We start from the raw sequence: 16,720 nt of genomic DNA, 5'->3' as shown, positions 1-16,720 counted from the left end.
AAAAACAAGTTAGAAGTCCTCTACTTTGTTGTTGCAAGTTTTACATGGGTGCTACGGGCTTCTAGCAAGAACCGTTCTTACCTACGCATAAAACCACAACGATGTTTCGTCAAGTTTGTTGTTTTAACCTTCTTCAAGGACCGGCCGCAGTCAAATTCGATTCAACTAAAGTAGGAGAAACAGACACCCGCCGACCACCTTTATGCAAAACTAGTTGCATGTCAATCGGTGGAACCGGTCTCATGTGCGTGGACATGTAAGGTTGGTCCGGGCCGCTACATCCCACAATACCGCCGAATCAAAATAAGACATTGGTGGTAAGCAGTATGACTATCCCCGCCCATAACTCTTTGTGTTCTACTCGTGCATATCATCTATGCATAGACCTGGCTCATGATGCCACTGTTGGGAATCGTTGCATGGAAAACAAAAAAAATTCTACACACACGCAATGATCTATCCATGGAGATGCATAGCAACGAGGGGGAGAGTGTGTCTACGTACCCTCGTAGACCGTAAGCGGAAGCATTTCACAATGCGGTTGATGTAGTCGAACTTCTTCTCACGTCAACCGATCAAGTACCGAACGCACGACACCTCCACGTTCTGCACACGTTCAACTCGGTGACGTCCCTCGCCTTCTTGATCCAGCAAGTCGTCGAGGTAGTAGATGAGTTCCGTCGGCACGATGACGTGGTGACGGTGATGGTGAAGTGATCCCCGCAGGGCTTCGCCTATGCACTACGAAAATATGACCGGGGTGTAAACGGTGGAGGGGGGCGCCGCACACGGCTCACAATTGATCTGGTGTGTGCTAGGGCACCCCCACATATATATAGGTGGGAGGGAGACGGGAGGCTCCAGGAGGCGCCCGAGTAGGCCGAATCCTACTTGGGGTCTTCCCCTGGCCGGCGCCCCTGCCATATTTGCCGGAAGGGGAAGGAAAGAGGAGGGAGGAGGGAAGGAAGGGGGAGGCCGAATCCCCCCCTTTCATTTTCCCTTCCCCTCTTTCCTTCTCCTCCTAGTTCGGCCCATATGGGGGCGCACCAGCCCCTTGTGGCTGGTGCGTTTCCCCTCTTGGCCCATAAGGCCCATATCTTTTGCTGGGGGTGCCCGGAACCCCTTACGGTGACCCGATATGTACCCGGTACCCTCCGAAACACTTCTGGTGTTCGAATACCATAGTCCTATATATCAATATTTACCTCTCCACCATTTCGAGACTCCTCGTCATGTCCGTGATCTCATCTGGGACTCCAAACAATATCGGTCACCAAATCACATAACTCATATAATATTATATCGTCATCGAACGTTAAGTGTGCGGACCCTACGGGTTCGAGAACTATGTAGACATGACCGAGACACCTCTCCGGTCAATAACTAATAGCGGAAACTGGATGCCCATATTGGCTCCTGCATATTCACGAAGATCTTTATGGGTCAAACTGTTATGACAACATACGTAATTCCCTTTGTCTATCGGTATGTTACTTGCCCGAGATTCGATCGTCGGTCTCTTCATACCTAGTTCAATCTTTTTACCGGGAAGTCTCTTTACTCGTTCCGTAATACATCACCTTGTGACTAACTCCTTAGTCTTTTGCTTGCAATCTTATGATGTGTATTACCGAGAGGGCCCAGAGATACCTCTCCGATACTCAGAGTGACAAATCCTTATCTCGATCTATGCCAACTCAGAAAACACCTTCGTAGATACCTGTAGAGAATATTTGTAATCACCCAATTACGTTGTGACGTTTGAGAGCACACAAGGCATTCCTCCGGTATCCGGGAGTTGCATAATCTCATAGTCGAAGGAATATGTATTTGACATGAAGAAAGCAATAGCAATAAAACTGAATGATCATAATGCTAAGCTGACGGATGGGTCTTGTCCATCACATCATTCTCCTAATGACGTGATTCCGTTATCAAATGACAACTCATGTCCATGTTTAGGAAACCTTAACCATCTTTGATCAACGAGCTAGTCAAGTAGAGGCTCACTAGGGACACGATGTTTGTTTATGTATTCACACATGTATTTAGGTTTCCGATCAATACAGTTCTAGCATGAATATTAAACCTTTATCATGAATAAGGAAATATAAAATAACAACTTTATTATTGCCTCTAGGGCATATTTCCTTCATATATTTATGAACTGAAGCTAGGTCCATGTCACCCTAGGTTATGATTGTTATGTGAGGAATATCATCCAATGAATTCACTGATCCTATGCCTACGAGTTTTCCATATATTGTTCTTGCTAAGTTACTATTGCTATTGCTACTGTTACAACTGCTACAATTTTTTTACTGTTGTTACCGTTACCACTGCTACTGTTACCACTACTATCAAAACTATCATATTACTGTGCTACTGATCACTTTGGTGCAGATATTTAATCTCCAGCGGTGGTTGAATTGACAACTCAACTGCTAATACTTACAAATATTGTTTGGCTCCCCTTGTGTCGAATCTATAAATTTGGGTTGAATACTCTACCCTCGAAAATTGTTGCGATCCCCTATACTTGTGGGTTATCAGTCCCCGATACTTGATCAATCGCATCCGGCGACCAGATACCCACAAAACCACTCCTATTTCAAGCATATCCAATCTGAGGGAGTTGGAGCACAACTTCCTTCACAGGACCTTCAAAATATCATGCTTGAGATGCTCATCTGATCCGGTCGATAGAGCAGACAAATTGATCTACCATGGGATTCTAGCAACAAAGGCGGCAAGACTCGTAGTAGAGAGAGAAACCAACGACAACACCTAACGACGGCGTCCCAGGACAAGAAACCAGCATGACACCTTCTGACACCGCCCTGGGACAAAGAACACCGGCCCCTTCGCCGCCTCCAGTGGAAGCACACCTCTTATTTACACTCAATGGGGCTCTATGATAGGACATTCAGATTCCAAATTTGCAATCAATAATGTGGAACGTAGGGTGCTTCCTGAGGTAACAAGTTCGGCTAATAGATTATGGGACCCATGAATCTTTGATGTTCATTTGCCTTTGCGCTATTAAGCCGTTTTCAACAACATGGGTGTCTTGCTTATTCGTTCATGTTGCAAAAGATTCTCTTGGTCATTGAACTGAGCTTTTTGCTGCAACACAGTGGGATCCTGGAATCGTGAATCTTCGTGATAGGGCAACAATTAAAATGAGGATCAACTATCTACATAGAAGCGCATAGAGTGATTATGATGTTGGATGGTTATTGGCCAAGAAACATAGACATATCCATTAATCATGGGACCCATATGGCTTTGGCTATTTTTTTGGTACCGCATCACCGGCTTGAGGTCAGCCGCCTTTTAAGGAGGTGAGAATGTCAGGCTCCAAGGGTCATGACCCTTTTCTTATTCACGGCCATCTCGATGAAATGAGCCATGAGACTTGAGTTTGACCCAGTTACGCGAATAGGCAAAATTTAAACCAATAATGAGGCTGGGCAACTCGCTCCAGGGCGCTCCCTCGATGGCAAGCTTCGTTGGCCGTTCGATTTTAGTCAACCCGGTCTTTTTTTCGTTCTTGTCCGTCTGATGGTCGCTACGTTTTGACTTGTGCGATTTCACCGGGCGGTAGATCTTGGCCAGCGGATGACCTGTGGGCTCGGGCCGAATTCCATTGGCTGGGTGCCAGCTTATTGGGTGCGCGGGGCAGCCTGTCCTGCCGCGCCGCGTGCATGCGAGGAAGCCCGGGTCGCGGGCGCTGTGCGCTGCTCCTCGCGTTTTGCGCCTGCCCTTGTGCTGTCCTCATGACGGGTGGGCCAGTGCTGGCCCCGGTCCCGCTCATCAGCTGCGGTGACTACATGTCTCATGTATAGGATATTTCCTCGTTACCTCGGTCAACTGCTCCTGGCGCGGCGCTCCTCACGCGCCGCCCGCGTCGTGCGTCGTGGGGAGTTACTGCCTCCTGCGTCAGCTGCAGAGGAGTGGGTCGACGCATGTGCACCCGGATTGTGCACACGCGTTTGTACTAGCACGATGACGTGTGGGCCGCCGCTGCTCTGGTCCCACTCGTCGGCTGCTACTCTTGTGTCTAGTGCGCGTGTACGCCTTTCTTGTGCATGGTGTTGCATCCGTCTGCTTTGGACTTTGGAGAGAGAGGATGGACTGCAGCTGCCCGATGCATGTGCTTGTGGGCTGTGGGGCCTGGCTGACCGATGCATCGTGCGTGCCTCACCTCCATCTGCAGTTGGAGAGAGAGATGGATTGGTGCCTACGACGCGCTGGTCGACGCCGCGGCCGCCGCAGTCCGCGAGCCCGGGTGCACGGTGGCGCTCACGGACCTCCACCGCTGCCTCGATGCCTTCAGCGAGTCCTGCGACCGAGCCGAGGGCCTCCTCCAGGCGGCCGCCGCCGGCCTTGGCCCCGCCGCCTCCCGCCACGATGAGTTGTGCCGCGTGTTAGAGTAGTCATTATGGTATACGACTTCTAGTCCAAGTCAGTTTTGTAGCCCTACCCCAAGTCGGTTTGTACCCTCTTATATACTCTTGTATGCCGCACCAAATCATCAATAAGCAACAGTTTTATTCAGCTTTCATGGTATGAGATACCCGTCCCAGGGTTTAGGGTATGGCTCCGCCAACGCCACCGCCTCCGCCGCCCGGCTACCTCGAGCGCCGGGCCGCACTCATCGCCAAGGCTGCCAACGCCGCGGCCGCTTCTCTCTCGGCCCTCACCATAGCTCCACAAAACTACCCTGCACCCATCCTCGCCGCACCAATATCTCTTGCTGACACAATCTCCGACGTCAGCCCCTACATCCCCATAGTTCTTGATCTCGCCGCCCACAACTACTACCATTGGAGACATCTCTTCGATCTCCACCTCGGCCGCTGCAGCCTGCGCTCGCATGTCGCCGCCAACTGTCTTCCCCGCCCCGACGATTCGCAATGGTTGAAAGACGATCTCGCGATCGTCCAGTGGTTCTACACCCGCATCACCACCGAGATCTTCAACATGCTCGATCACGACGGCGCCACCGCTGCCAACATCTGGCACTCCCTCCGCCAGCTCTTCCAAAGCAACACCGACGCTCGGAAAAATGCTCTCCACACCGAGCTTCGCAATATGGTGCAAGGAGACGCCCCGGTGAACCTATTCTGCCAGCGCGTTAAGACCATTGGTGATGAGCTCCGCGAACTCGGTGATACAGTTAGCGACTCACAACTAATCAATATCGTCGTCGGCGGCCTCAGCGAAGACTTTGACAAGCAAGCCTCGTTCATACCGATGATACGACCCCCTCCTACCTTCGCTGAAGTTCGTTCCTTGCTACAACTCATGGCGGAAACACAAGCTCGCAAGGACTCTCGCCCCAAGGTCTTTCATGCTGCGGCTCGTCCTCCTCTGTCGTCTACACCAGCGCCGCCTTCCAGGCCGGCTCCTGCCGCCGGGCCGTCCGCATCGTGATCTGTTCAACCGCCCCCAGGCTGGCGTCCTAGTCCGAACTACCGCGGCAAAAACCCTATCTACAGGCCGCCGTCGACATCACCAGCACCGAGTCCTGCACCACCCACCAGTGCTCCATCCGTGGTTGCATGGCGGCCTCCTCATGATCCTTGGACGGGGCTTGTTCAAGCATGGCCCATGCCCTGGTCCGCTCCGTCCACCCTCGGTGCTCCGCCGGCATACTCAGGTGCCTGGCAACCCGGCCTTCGGCCGCCTACTTGTGCTCCCGGGGTTCTCAACCCCCGACAGCCGGCCAATGCCTATCACGCCGCCCCGACGTATGCTCCTTATGGTCATTACAGCACCGACGGCGGTGCCTACTACACACCTCAGCCGGCCCTGCTCCCGACGCCACCCCCACCACAGCCGGCCAATGCCTACTACACTCCCCAGCCGGCCCTACTGCCTTCACCATCGTATCCGCCGGCACTGCTTCCGACGCCACCCTCACCTGCGACGCCGAGCTGGGATCAAGCTGCCTTTCTCCAGGCCATGAATAACTTTGCTGCACAAGGAAACTCAGGTATGGATTGGATCTTTGATTCAGGGGCCTCTAGTCATATGTCTGCATCTAGTAATTGGTTATCTTCTTGCACTAAATCTCCTTTCCCTTCCATTATCCTTGGAGATGGATCATCTATTCCTATATATTGTGTTGGTCAGGCTCAACTTCCCTCTTCCACCAAACCTCTTTTACTTCGCAATGTTCTAGTTGCACCCGCCCTCATTAAAAATCTTATCTCTGTTCGCCAATTTACTTGCGACAATCTAGTTTCGGCTGAATTTGACCCTTTTGGTTTATCTGTGAAGGATTACCTGACCAAGGCCGAGATCGCTCGCTTCAATAGCTCCGGTGATCTTTATTCTCTTAATGGAGTTCCTGCCACCACCCCTCCAACATCCATGCTGGCCTCCGTCGATCTCTGGCATCGTCGCTTGGGCCATCCCAACCCCGCCGTCTTAGCTTCTATGCTTAGTGAATTTACCATACCATGTAATAGGGACTCTCATAATTCTGTGTTTTGCGAGTCTTGTCAATTAGGCAAACATGTGCGTCTTCCCTTTAGTTCCTCTAGTTCTTGTAGCACTTATCCCTTTGAATTAATACATTGTGATTTATGGACCTCTCCCATTGCAAGTGTTTCGGGTTTTAAATACTACCTTGTTATCCTAGATGATTTCACCCACTTTGTCTGGACTTTTCCTCTACGCAACAAATCTGAGGTCCATTCTCTTTTCCTTAATTTTCAACGCTATGTGTCTGTTCACTTCTTCCTCCCAATTCGCTTTATCCAATGTGACAATGGTCGCGAGTTTGATAACATTAAAAATCGTACTTTCTTCTTACAACATGGCATCCTGCTTAGTTTCTCATGTCCCTACACCTCCCCTCAAAATGGTAAAGCAGAACGCTCTCTTCGCACCCTCAATGATATAGTTCGCACTCTCCTCATTCAATCATCTATGCCTCCCAAGTTTTGGGCTGAAGCCCTACACATGGCCACCTTCCTTCTAAATATTCGACCTTCTAAAACTAAACCCAACACTACTCCCTATTATTCCCTCTTTCTTTCCCACCCCGACTACTCCGCGGTTCGTGTTTTCGGTTGTCTCTGTTTTCCCAATGCCTACGCCACTTCTACAAATAAATTGTCACCACGCTCTATCCCATGTGCTTTTCTCGGCTTCTCTGACGAGCACAAAGGCTATCGCTGTCTCGACCTTCACACCGGACACGTTCATGTCTCTCGTCATGTCACGTTTGCTGAGCACATTTTTCCTTTCTCACAACGCACTACTACACCATCCAACACCCTAGCTCCGCAAACACCCCCTCTCCCCATCCTTTCCAACTATATACTCCCCTACCTGCCGAACACAACTTATCACCACCACCAATAACACCCACCATAGCCAATCCCAACCATACACTCACCCCACCAGAGACGTCCCCAACACCCCCGACCCCTGCTCCCTCCCCAACACCCCCGGCCCCTACTCCCACTCCACCACCCAGCCCTGCTCCCACTCCACCACCCAGCCCTACTCCTTCGTCCGACTCTTCCGCTGCGCCGGACTCACCAGTACCCACCTTACCCCCTCGTGCTATTCCTACAGCAGCCCCGATTAATGATCATCGCATGCGTACTAGGGCCAAATCAGGATTTCATCAACCCCAAGACCGCCTAAACCTTCATACCTCCGTATCTCTCACTTCTCTTCCAAAGAATTACAAAACTGCTCTACTTGATCCCAATTGGGCCGCTGCCATGCAAGAAGAATATAATGCTTTACTTCAAAACAACACCTGGCAACTTGTTCCTCATCCTCCCAATACAAATATTGTTTCTGGCAAATGGATTTTTCGCCAAAAGTTCCACTCCGATGGGAGCCTCTCACGATATAAAGCCAGGTGGGTTTGTCGTGGCTTTTCTCAGCAACAAGGAATTGATTACGAAGAAACCTTCTCTCCTGTTGTTAAACCTAGCACCATTCGCACCGTTCTTAGTGTTGTTGTCTCCTCTTCATGGCCCATTCACCAACTTGATGTTAAAAATGCTTTCCTCCATGGTTCCCTTCAAGAAACTGTCTACTGCCAGCAACCTCTGGGTTTTGAAAATCCATCCTTTCCAACTCATGTATGTCTTCTTCAGAAATCTCTCTACGGTCTTAAACAGGCCCCACGAGCTTGGTTTCAACGCTTCTCCTCCTTCATTCAAACAATAGGCTTCACTCCATCTCTCTCCGACACCTCTCTTTTTGTGTATCATCAAACTTCTGACACTGCCTATTTACTTCTCTATGTAGATGATATCATTCTTACCGCCTCCTCTCAAAAGTTCTTAGATCATATTGTCTCTCTTCTTAGATCTGAATTTTCTATGACTGACCTAGGACTCCTTCATCATTTCTTAGGCATTGCTGTTGTTCGAGATTCCTCCAGCCTTTTTCTTTCCCAACGCCAGTATATTCTTTATCTTCTTAATCGTGCTGGTATGCTTGACTGTCAATCATCTCGCACTCCTGTCGATACTAGTTTTAAACTTTCGGCTACCGGTGAACCCTTTTCCGATCCTACTCTCTATCGTAGCCTAACAGGTGCTCTCCAATATCTCACCATTACTCGTCCTGAAATCTCTTTTGCTGTTCAACAAGCATGTCTCTATATGCATGATCCCCGGGTTCCTCACTATAATCATGTTAAACGCATTCTTCGGTATTTAAAAGGAACTCTCAATCATGGTCTCCACCTCAATAATTCTTCTCCAAACTCGCTTACCGCATACTCTGATGCAGACTCGGCTGGTTGTCCTGACACTCGAAGGTCCACTTCCGGTTTTTGTGTTTTTCTTGGTAACAATTTGATTTCTTGGTCTTCGAAAAGACAGGTTACAGTCTCACGTTCGTCGGCCGAGGCTGAGTATCGCGCTGTGGCACATGCCCTTGCAGATACAATCTGGATTCGGCAGTTACTCTCCGAGCTACACATGCCTATTGAGCAGGCCACTATTGTCTACTGTGACAACATATCAGCAGTCTACATGACCAGCAATCCAGTTCAACACCGACGCACAAAGCATATTGAGATTGATATTCATTTTGTTCGTGAAAAGGTTGCTCTTGGTCAGGTTCGGGTGCTTCATGTTCCCTCTACGGCTCAGTTTGCTGACATTTTCACCAAGGCACTGCCTACTAAGCCGTTTCAAGATATCTGTTTCAGTCTCAACGTCGTCGAGCCTGCCGTTGATACTGCGGGGGGATGTTAGAGTAGTCATTATGGTATACGACTTCTAGTCCAAGTCAGTTTTGTAGCCCTACCCCAAGTCGGTTTGTACCCTCTTATATACTCTTGTATGCCACACCAAATCATCAAGCTGGTTGTGGTTCGTCCTTCTCTGGTTCGCATGTTCTTCGCTACTGCTTTGGATTCGTCGTGCTAATTTCGCACGTTTGCCTTCGTTTCCTTCATGGGCAGTTTGGTACGGTTTCCTGTTGTCGCTTGCGTCGAGCCTTGGGTCCGTCTCTCCTTCTCACTGAGGTTAGTCCACTCCTCTTGTGCTTGCCTATAGAATGTTTGATGAAATGCGTGTGTGCTGACGCTTGTTCTACGGTTCAGCCTACTTCTCCTGTCGCTGGCGCTTCTTCTTCTCGTCGGTCCTGCTGCTTACCCAACCTTCTGCTTGCTGCCTCGGGTAAATAGGCCGTTCTGATGCTTCTGTGACCGGCGAGTGTTCATCGCATGCCTGTGTGTCGTTGTGCTCTGATCGATTATTTTTTGTGTATTTCGCAGGTTGCACGATCTCTGTTGTCGCTGTGTCGTTCGACTCATCAAGGTCTTCTTCTTTCCTTTCTACTACATGTGTGCATGTTTTACTTTCAGTATCTTCTGTGTCATGCTGTCTGCCTTTGTGATCTTTTAAATATCTGTATGTCGTGCTGATCGTGTAAATGTTCCGGATATGGTCGGGCGTTGTGTGTTGTTCGTTCTCGTGCTGCTTATATTTCGTGTATGCGTGTGAGCAGGATGTGTACACTTGTTTCCGTTGTTATACCTGTTTTGGAGGCCATGCGCTCACTCTTTCTGTTGTACACAGAAGTATATTTGTCCAATTCTCAGGCTAAATTTTTGAAAGAAACCGCAGTTCATTACAACGCCAGTTATGGATATGGATCCCTCTTGCTGCGCTGGATGAAGGAGTGGATGTAATAAGAATTGCATGTAACAAACAAGTGCCTCCTCTATGTAACTTTTTGCTAATATCATTAAATTTCTCCTGAGATCTCTCTAGACCTTTCCAAATGTATTTTAGTTCGGTGTTTGTATTAACTAGCAGAAGAAGGGATGCAAATGGAAAGAATTTGAGATGCATAAACATGAAAGCACTAAAAGATTTGCTCGAAGCAAAGATGTCTAGCCGGGATACATATGGCAAGAACCTTCAGAGATCGACTTCTTTTCAGCTGCCATTGAGATATATACTTGCTCATAGGTCACAACTCATGAAGTTACTTCCTTTTGATTTTGATTTTGAAATATATGTGTCATACGTCACAACTGATGAAGTTACTTCCTTTTGGTGAAGGTCTGAATATCATCATGATCTTGGCTGAGAGGCTGACATTTCGGAAGGTTCTCGTCTGTATAGATTAGTTGATAGGATGTCAATTTAAGTTTATTGAAGCTCTTCTTTAGGAGGCAGGGGTCTGCTTTGGTTTCTTGCTATTTGCCTCTCTCTTAAAGTACTTGACTGGATGCATCTGACAGTTTATAAATCAATAATTTGGATGGTTCTACTTTTTAAATTTATAACTCTTAGGCTTTTCTCTTAAAAATAATGCGAGTTATTTTTTAGGGGAAAATAGCTTTTGTTCACTTAATAGATCATGTTCGTTATAATCAGTGCTGCTATATCAAAAAGTAGTGTCTCGTGCCGGGTAGCATCCGTGTTGCTATTTCTCCATGTCTTTTTCACCTGAATAGATTGCCTTCCATCGAACAGGGCTACTGTTCTTGATCATAAGATCTGATATTGTTCTAATTTTACTAGATGAAGCTACAATGGTTAACATATGTAGTGCAGGTTCTAGGTTTGTTATATTGAACATGGCTACTGTTCTTGATCATATGATCTTATATCCTATATGTGCAAATCAGGACTTTAGGCTACTGGAATTTCACTATTGTTTAATTTAGGAAAAGTTGATTGATCCATTATCAAGGGCAGCATGAATTATATGTGATTCAGCACCTTTATTAAGTTTCCCTTCTTTTAGCTTATTGGTTGCTACCTAAGATAGTACCAAGCATGATCTTTGGGTTGCCATGTACAACACCAGGGAGTCATTTTATTAAGCTGGCATTAGTAATTTTGCATTTTACATGGTTCATGTGTAAGATAAACGTCTGTCCAATAGTACTAATATTAAGTTTATAATATTGGCTCAGTCTATTACTGCCGTTGTCTTCTTGGGAGTACTTGAGAAGGCGTGGCTGGGAATGTGGGGACACGCCATGGCAGAGGTGCATGGTCGGCAGGAGTCAGGGAGGCATGAAGGTGGACATGTGGATGTTATCGTGGCATTGATACATTTCACTCCACCGATGTTGCATACCAAGGTGAGTGAATGCTATCGTGGCCTTAGACGCCCTGTCTAATTCTTGCTTGAATTTTTGGTTTTGTATGCTCGGATGTATGTTCAGTTCCCACATTGTTTTTCTCATGTGGAGTTGAAACCACATTTGGTTGGTCCAATAGCAAATAATGGTATGTTTGACTCTGAAATCATATTGCATATCGAGAGATGTTCATTATTAGTCATTGGGTTATGGTATGAAATGACAGCTTTTATAGTCAGTTTACCGTGTCATCTAATCAGAATCAAGAAAATTTGGGCCTCTAAAAAACAATCAGGTTGACACAGTAATTTTGACGAGACGAGAGACGGTAATTTTCCTGTGTTTTCCTCTTGTTAATTTTGAAACACCTTTGACAGGAAAATGTTCCCTCTTTTTTTGTCTAACCTGTCGTAATTTTGTCTCCTGGGTCCATCTATATGAGAACCTTGTAAGTGGAAGTCAATTGGTGGAGTCTTAGTATGTTTTTAAGTTAAGTTGAAAAGTTTTTACGTGATATTTGAACTGAAACTTAACTATGGCATGACTGGTACTCCCTCCGTAAAGAAATACTAGAGCATTTAGATCACTACTTTTAATATAATAGCGTTTAGATCATTTGAGACTCCTGGCTGAGTGTACTAGATACTATGACCAGACCTTCGTCTTGATTCTTAATGACTTCTTCGTTTTAGTCTCCATCTACATGCGCAGTAAATAATTTTGCTAGAGATGTCTATAATTGTATTATGCATTGTTTTTCTGCTATGTAAATAACACTTGCCTTGGCTTTGGCGGTCGTGGTGCAGGATTCGTTGGAAGCCAAACAGGGCACCCGAGAAGGAGAAGAGGAGAATGCTCTGAAGAGAGTAAATGATAAGTTTTATTGTTTTGTTTTAAGAGCAAGATAGGAGTTGATATGTAGTCCCCTGTCTTCTTTGTATTCTACTATGGGTATGGCCAAGCACTCATGATTTTATAGACGCATATATTTTTAAACAAAAGCCTATGTATTTTCTTTTGCTCAAACACGGTCACCGGAAAGTGCACATATTTTTAATGCGTACATGATTTCAAATAGGTCTCTGTGAAAATGGTAGCAAATATTTTTTGTTGTCAAATTAAAATGTGTATATACATCTCATTGTAGACAACGATCGATCAAGTTTTCTATTTAAGACGATTGAATCATGGATATTTTTTCCTCGTGCACATGTATTTAGGGTGCCTCTGCACCATTTGGCGCAACAAGCCCCTGTTTTCCCCAACTAAGAGAGAATAAATTTATTGTCATATGTGCTTACCTGCAACAAAATCAACTAAACCATGGATTTCTTTCTTTTCATAACTAACATGGAATCAATAGGTCTTTGCGCTATTTGGTGCAACGAGTTTCGCAGCATGATGACCATATTTTTAATATAGCATTCTACTACAAATATTGAATAGGTCTTTGCAAAATAAAACTATTTTCATCGACAACGTGGCTTTAGCGGGTCTCTGCGCCATTTGGCGCAACGGGTCAACTAGTGTTTATAAAGGAGAAGCTAGACAGAGGAGGACAGCGAATTGATTCGTGAATCATCTTCAGCTTCCCATCTTTGCTTCTACCCCTCATCTTGGATCCCTCTCATGCCTTGCTGATTTCTCACCCCGAACCTTTGTATTCGCATTTTATATCCACATATATTGATGTTAATCCAGTTGTTCCTCCCATCTCTATGCATTGGTCTAGACAAAATCTCCAAGTAAAAATACTTTTTTTGTAATCCAACAATCGATCATGGTAAGGATGACCAATGGAGATATCCCAAAAATTCTGCTATACATGTGGATAATTAAAACGTTTCACGGGTAGTGACCTAAATTTCTTGTTATTACAAGTGGCAAGCGCATATGATGGATTGATCAAGTGGCTAGCGAGCCGCTAGGGCCGATAATTTTTGTTATCACGCGTGCTCTAGCTGTTGGCTTTGATCCTCGAGGCCATAACTAGTCGAAGACGGGCTCAGATCGTCTTCTTCCGATTGAATCTACCCACAACCCAACCCTTCCAACATGGCCGCCTCCTACATAGCGGTCTTGCTCATCCTCGCCGCAGTTGCCCCACGCCCCTCCTCCGCGCGGCACGTCGTCACCTTCATCCCTAGTCGCGGCGTCTCCCCCTCCTCCCTGGCCTGGGACCCCACCGCTCAGCACTTCGTCGTCGCCGGCGGAGGCGACGCCGTCCTATCCGTATCCGACGCCGGCGTGACCGAATCGATCGCGTCCCCCGGTGCCTCCGCAGTCGCCGTTGATGACCGCCGCCGTCGCCTCATAGTAGCGTCCGCCGGTTCCGTCTCCGCTTTCGACCTCCGCACCCCTCGGCCCCATCGCCTCCTCTTCTCCACCACGCTCCCCGACCCCGCCGCGCCCGGCGGCGTCGCCGTTGACCCACAATCTGGCGTCGCATTCCTCACCTTGGGCGCCCAAATCTACAGCCTTTCCCCTGACGGCGACCTCGCCGCGCTCCCTGCTTCGCCCGTCTATGGCTCGGAGCCCCTTTCCTCCCTCACCGCGCACGTGAGCCGCGGGTTCCTCCTCGTCGGCCGTCCCAGCACCGGCCACCTCCTCCGCGTCGACATGGAGGACGGATCCGCAAGAGCCGTTTCAGGGCCCTTTACGCCCGCCACGCCGGTCGCCGTCGCGGTGCGGAGCGATGGGACGGTGGCGGTGGGCGGGGCCGCGACTCTGCGCCTGGTCGGGAGCAACGACGGGTGGGTGTCTTGCGCGGAGCATGACGTGGGGGAACCGAACGGCGCCGTCGCGGCGGTGGCGGTGGCGGTGGCGGTAAGGGAGCGGAAGCGGGTGTACGCGCTGGTGGAGGCGGAGGTGGAGGGGAAGAGGGAATGGCGGATCGAGGAGGTGGACTGGAAAAAGGAGGGGGAGGGGGAGATGGTGGCGCTGTTAATCTTGGTCGGCGCCGCCATCGCCATCTTCATGTTCTGGAGGTTCCAGATGCGGCAGCTCGCCGGCAACATGAACAAGAAGATCAGATAGAAGGATCACAGTGCCTGGCCATCCCCAGCTTTACTTTTTATTTCCTTCTGCATTTAGTTGACGCTGGTATACTTGTGTATTAGACATGTTATAATTATCAGTTTTCATTAACTGTGAATCCCTTGATCTTTGCTTGCTCGGTGGTTTTGCTTGGCACATCCACGATGTAATAGATTCCTTTTCCTTTCTCAGAATCACGATGTAATGGAATTGGGCATAACTGATACTTGTAAAAATAGTGGATGATGGAGTTGCGGAGCCATGGTTGATTGCATCCCTTTTGACGTTCTACTATGTGCTGTCCTTCCTCACAGTGGAAATTGGTTTCTTCAATTTATCGTTGTGTGCGCCGTCCGGCACGGTGGCACAGTCAGAGCACACACACGCCAGGACCAGCGCACAAGCACACACCACGCGCACACCAGCAGATAGCACGCACGGTATACAGCGCGCACGAGCGAGCAGCGGGCGGAGTCGGGAGCCAACGCGCACGCACACACGGCTCGTCACGGTCCAGGTCGTGGCGCCGCGAGAGCTCGGAGCCCCGCCGTGGACGCTGGGATGGGGCGGCTGCCACCCAGCTCGCGCGCGTTTGCCTGGGACGGCATCTGTTGCCATCCATGGCGTCGCGTCACACGCCGATCCATGGCTGCTGTCCGAGGTCCTCATGGTGGGGCGGGGGGTCATGGCTGCGAGGCGAGCGTGCCGGCTCAAGAGAGGCGGCGTCACATAGATTGAGGTAGGGGGCAAGGTGGGGCGGGTGGTCGTCGGGCGAGCAGGCGAAACGAGAGGTCCGAGCGGAAAAAAACACTTCGTTTGTAAGTGCCTCTTCCACAACATCTGGGGCGAGCGAGAGAGCGCAGCACGCACGCGTCCGAGATTCCGCCGTGCACCACTCCGGTGCCGGCGTCCACCGTCCCGTCGCTTGCCACTCCGGCAGCGGCGGCCACCCAAGATCCGGTCCTTCGCCGGAGTGTCCCTTCCCCCCCCCCCCCCCCCCCCCCCTCCCCCCCTGTTTCCTCCGGCAGGCGCCATGGCGGGGAGCCCGCGTTCTGTGACCTCGTCCTTCCGCGGAGAGCGTCCCGTCGTTTCCGGGCTGGGCATCTCGTCGGCCTCCGAGGGATCTGAGGCGGCGGAGGTGCAGACTGTGCCGCCGGTGGCGGGTGCGGTCGTGCCCTCGTGCCTCCAAGAAGACGCTGTGGCGGCGGCGTTGTGAGGAGAGGCCTGCGCCGGCGGTGCGCCGTCCGTCGCCGCCTCGCAAGGAAGTGTCGCCGGAGATGCGCGATAAGTGTTTCCGCTGCCTCGCGAAAGGTCATTTCTTGAAGGATTGTACCAACGAGGTCGTCTGCCTCCGGTGTGGGCTGCCTGGGCATGTCGCCGCGCAGTGCAAGCGGCCGCGCAGTCCATCTCCGGTCGAAGAGCTCAGGCGGGAGGCCGCGGCCAAGGTCGCTAGTCGGGATGGGCGGCCGGGCACGTCGTCGGACCCCATCGCGGCGAGTGGGGTGCCGGTCCGCCGCATCCCCCCTCCACCTCCTCCGCCGTCGTCGCTGGGCCGGGTGGCGCCGGTATGGCCTCGTCTCGCCCCGCCGCGGCTGGAGGTCGAGTCGGACGTGGTTATGGAGCCGGGGGAGTTGTGCGTCGTCCGGCGGACACGCGCGATGGATGAGCTGGAGAGCAGGTTGCAGCAGGCGATGGTGCTGTTCGTCTCTGGTGGCCGGGAGTCTGTTTCGCCGAGTTCGTGCTGGAGGCACTGCGGGAGAGGATGGGCATCTCGCCGGATCGTGTGTCGGTTCACAGATTCAGACCAGAGGATTTCCTGGTGGTTTTTGGGAGGAGGGAGGATCGCAACAGGATGGGGAACCGCCCGGTGCTGGAGTTCAGGGGGCGCAGGCTATCCTTCCGGCAGTGGATTCGGCAGTCTCAGGCGGTGTCCGCGGCCATGCAATACAAGGTGGGGCCGGAGCTAGAAGGCATTCCCCCTCACGCATGGGACTTGGAAGTGGTGGAGAGTTTCCTGGGTGGTTCTTGCATCATCGAGGCGGTGGCGCCGGAGACCTCGTCAAGGGCAGATCTGTCGTCGTTCAAGCT

General features: G+C 50.0%; 1 protein-coding gene and 1 long non-coding RNA gene across 2 annotated transcripts; both read left to right on the top strand.

Annotated features, from left to right (window-relative positions):
• The first annotated feature begins 9,340 nt into the window (after positions 1 to 9,340).
• LOC109769193 (uncharacterized) lies at positions 9,341 to 12,597 on the top strand. The gene is made up of 4 exons (XR_002234262.4): positions 9,341 to 9,517; positions 9,596 to 9,671; positions 9,770 to 11,596; positions 12,403 to 12,597. It is a non-coding gene; the product is annotated as an uncharacterized lncRNA (long non-coding RNA).
• An 845-nt stretch (positions 12,598 to 13,442) lies between these two features.
• LOC109769101 (uncharacterized) lies at positions 13,443 to 14,868 on the top strand. The gene has a single exon (XM_020327872.4). The coding sequence runs from the start codon at positions 13,652 to 13,654 to the stop codon at positions 14,630 to 14,632; it is 981 nt and encodes a 326-aa protein (XP_020183461.1). The 5' UTR covers positions 13,443 to 13,651; the 3' UTR covers positions 14,633 to 14,868.
• The last annotated feature ends 1,852 nt before the right edge of the window (positions 14,869 to 16,720 follow it).

This window comes from Aegilops tauschii, chromosome 3 (assembly GCF_002575655.3).
Source record: "Aegilops tauschii subsp. strangulata cultivar AL8/78 chromosome 3, Aet v6.0, whole genome shotgun sequence".
NCBI lineage: Eukaryota > Viridiplantae > Streptophyta > Magnoliopsida > Poales > Poaceae > Aegilops > Aegilops tauschii.
The sequence above is the reverse complement of the archived record's forward strand: the minus strand, read 5'-3'. Positions and strand labels throughout refer to the sequence as shown.

Excerpts from the sequence above, each read along its gene's own strand:
- LOC109769101 (XM_020327872.4), top strand. The coding sequence starts at position 13,652 with ATGGCCGCCTCCTACATAGCGGTCTTGCTCATCCTCGCCGCAGTTGCC.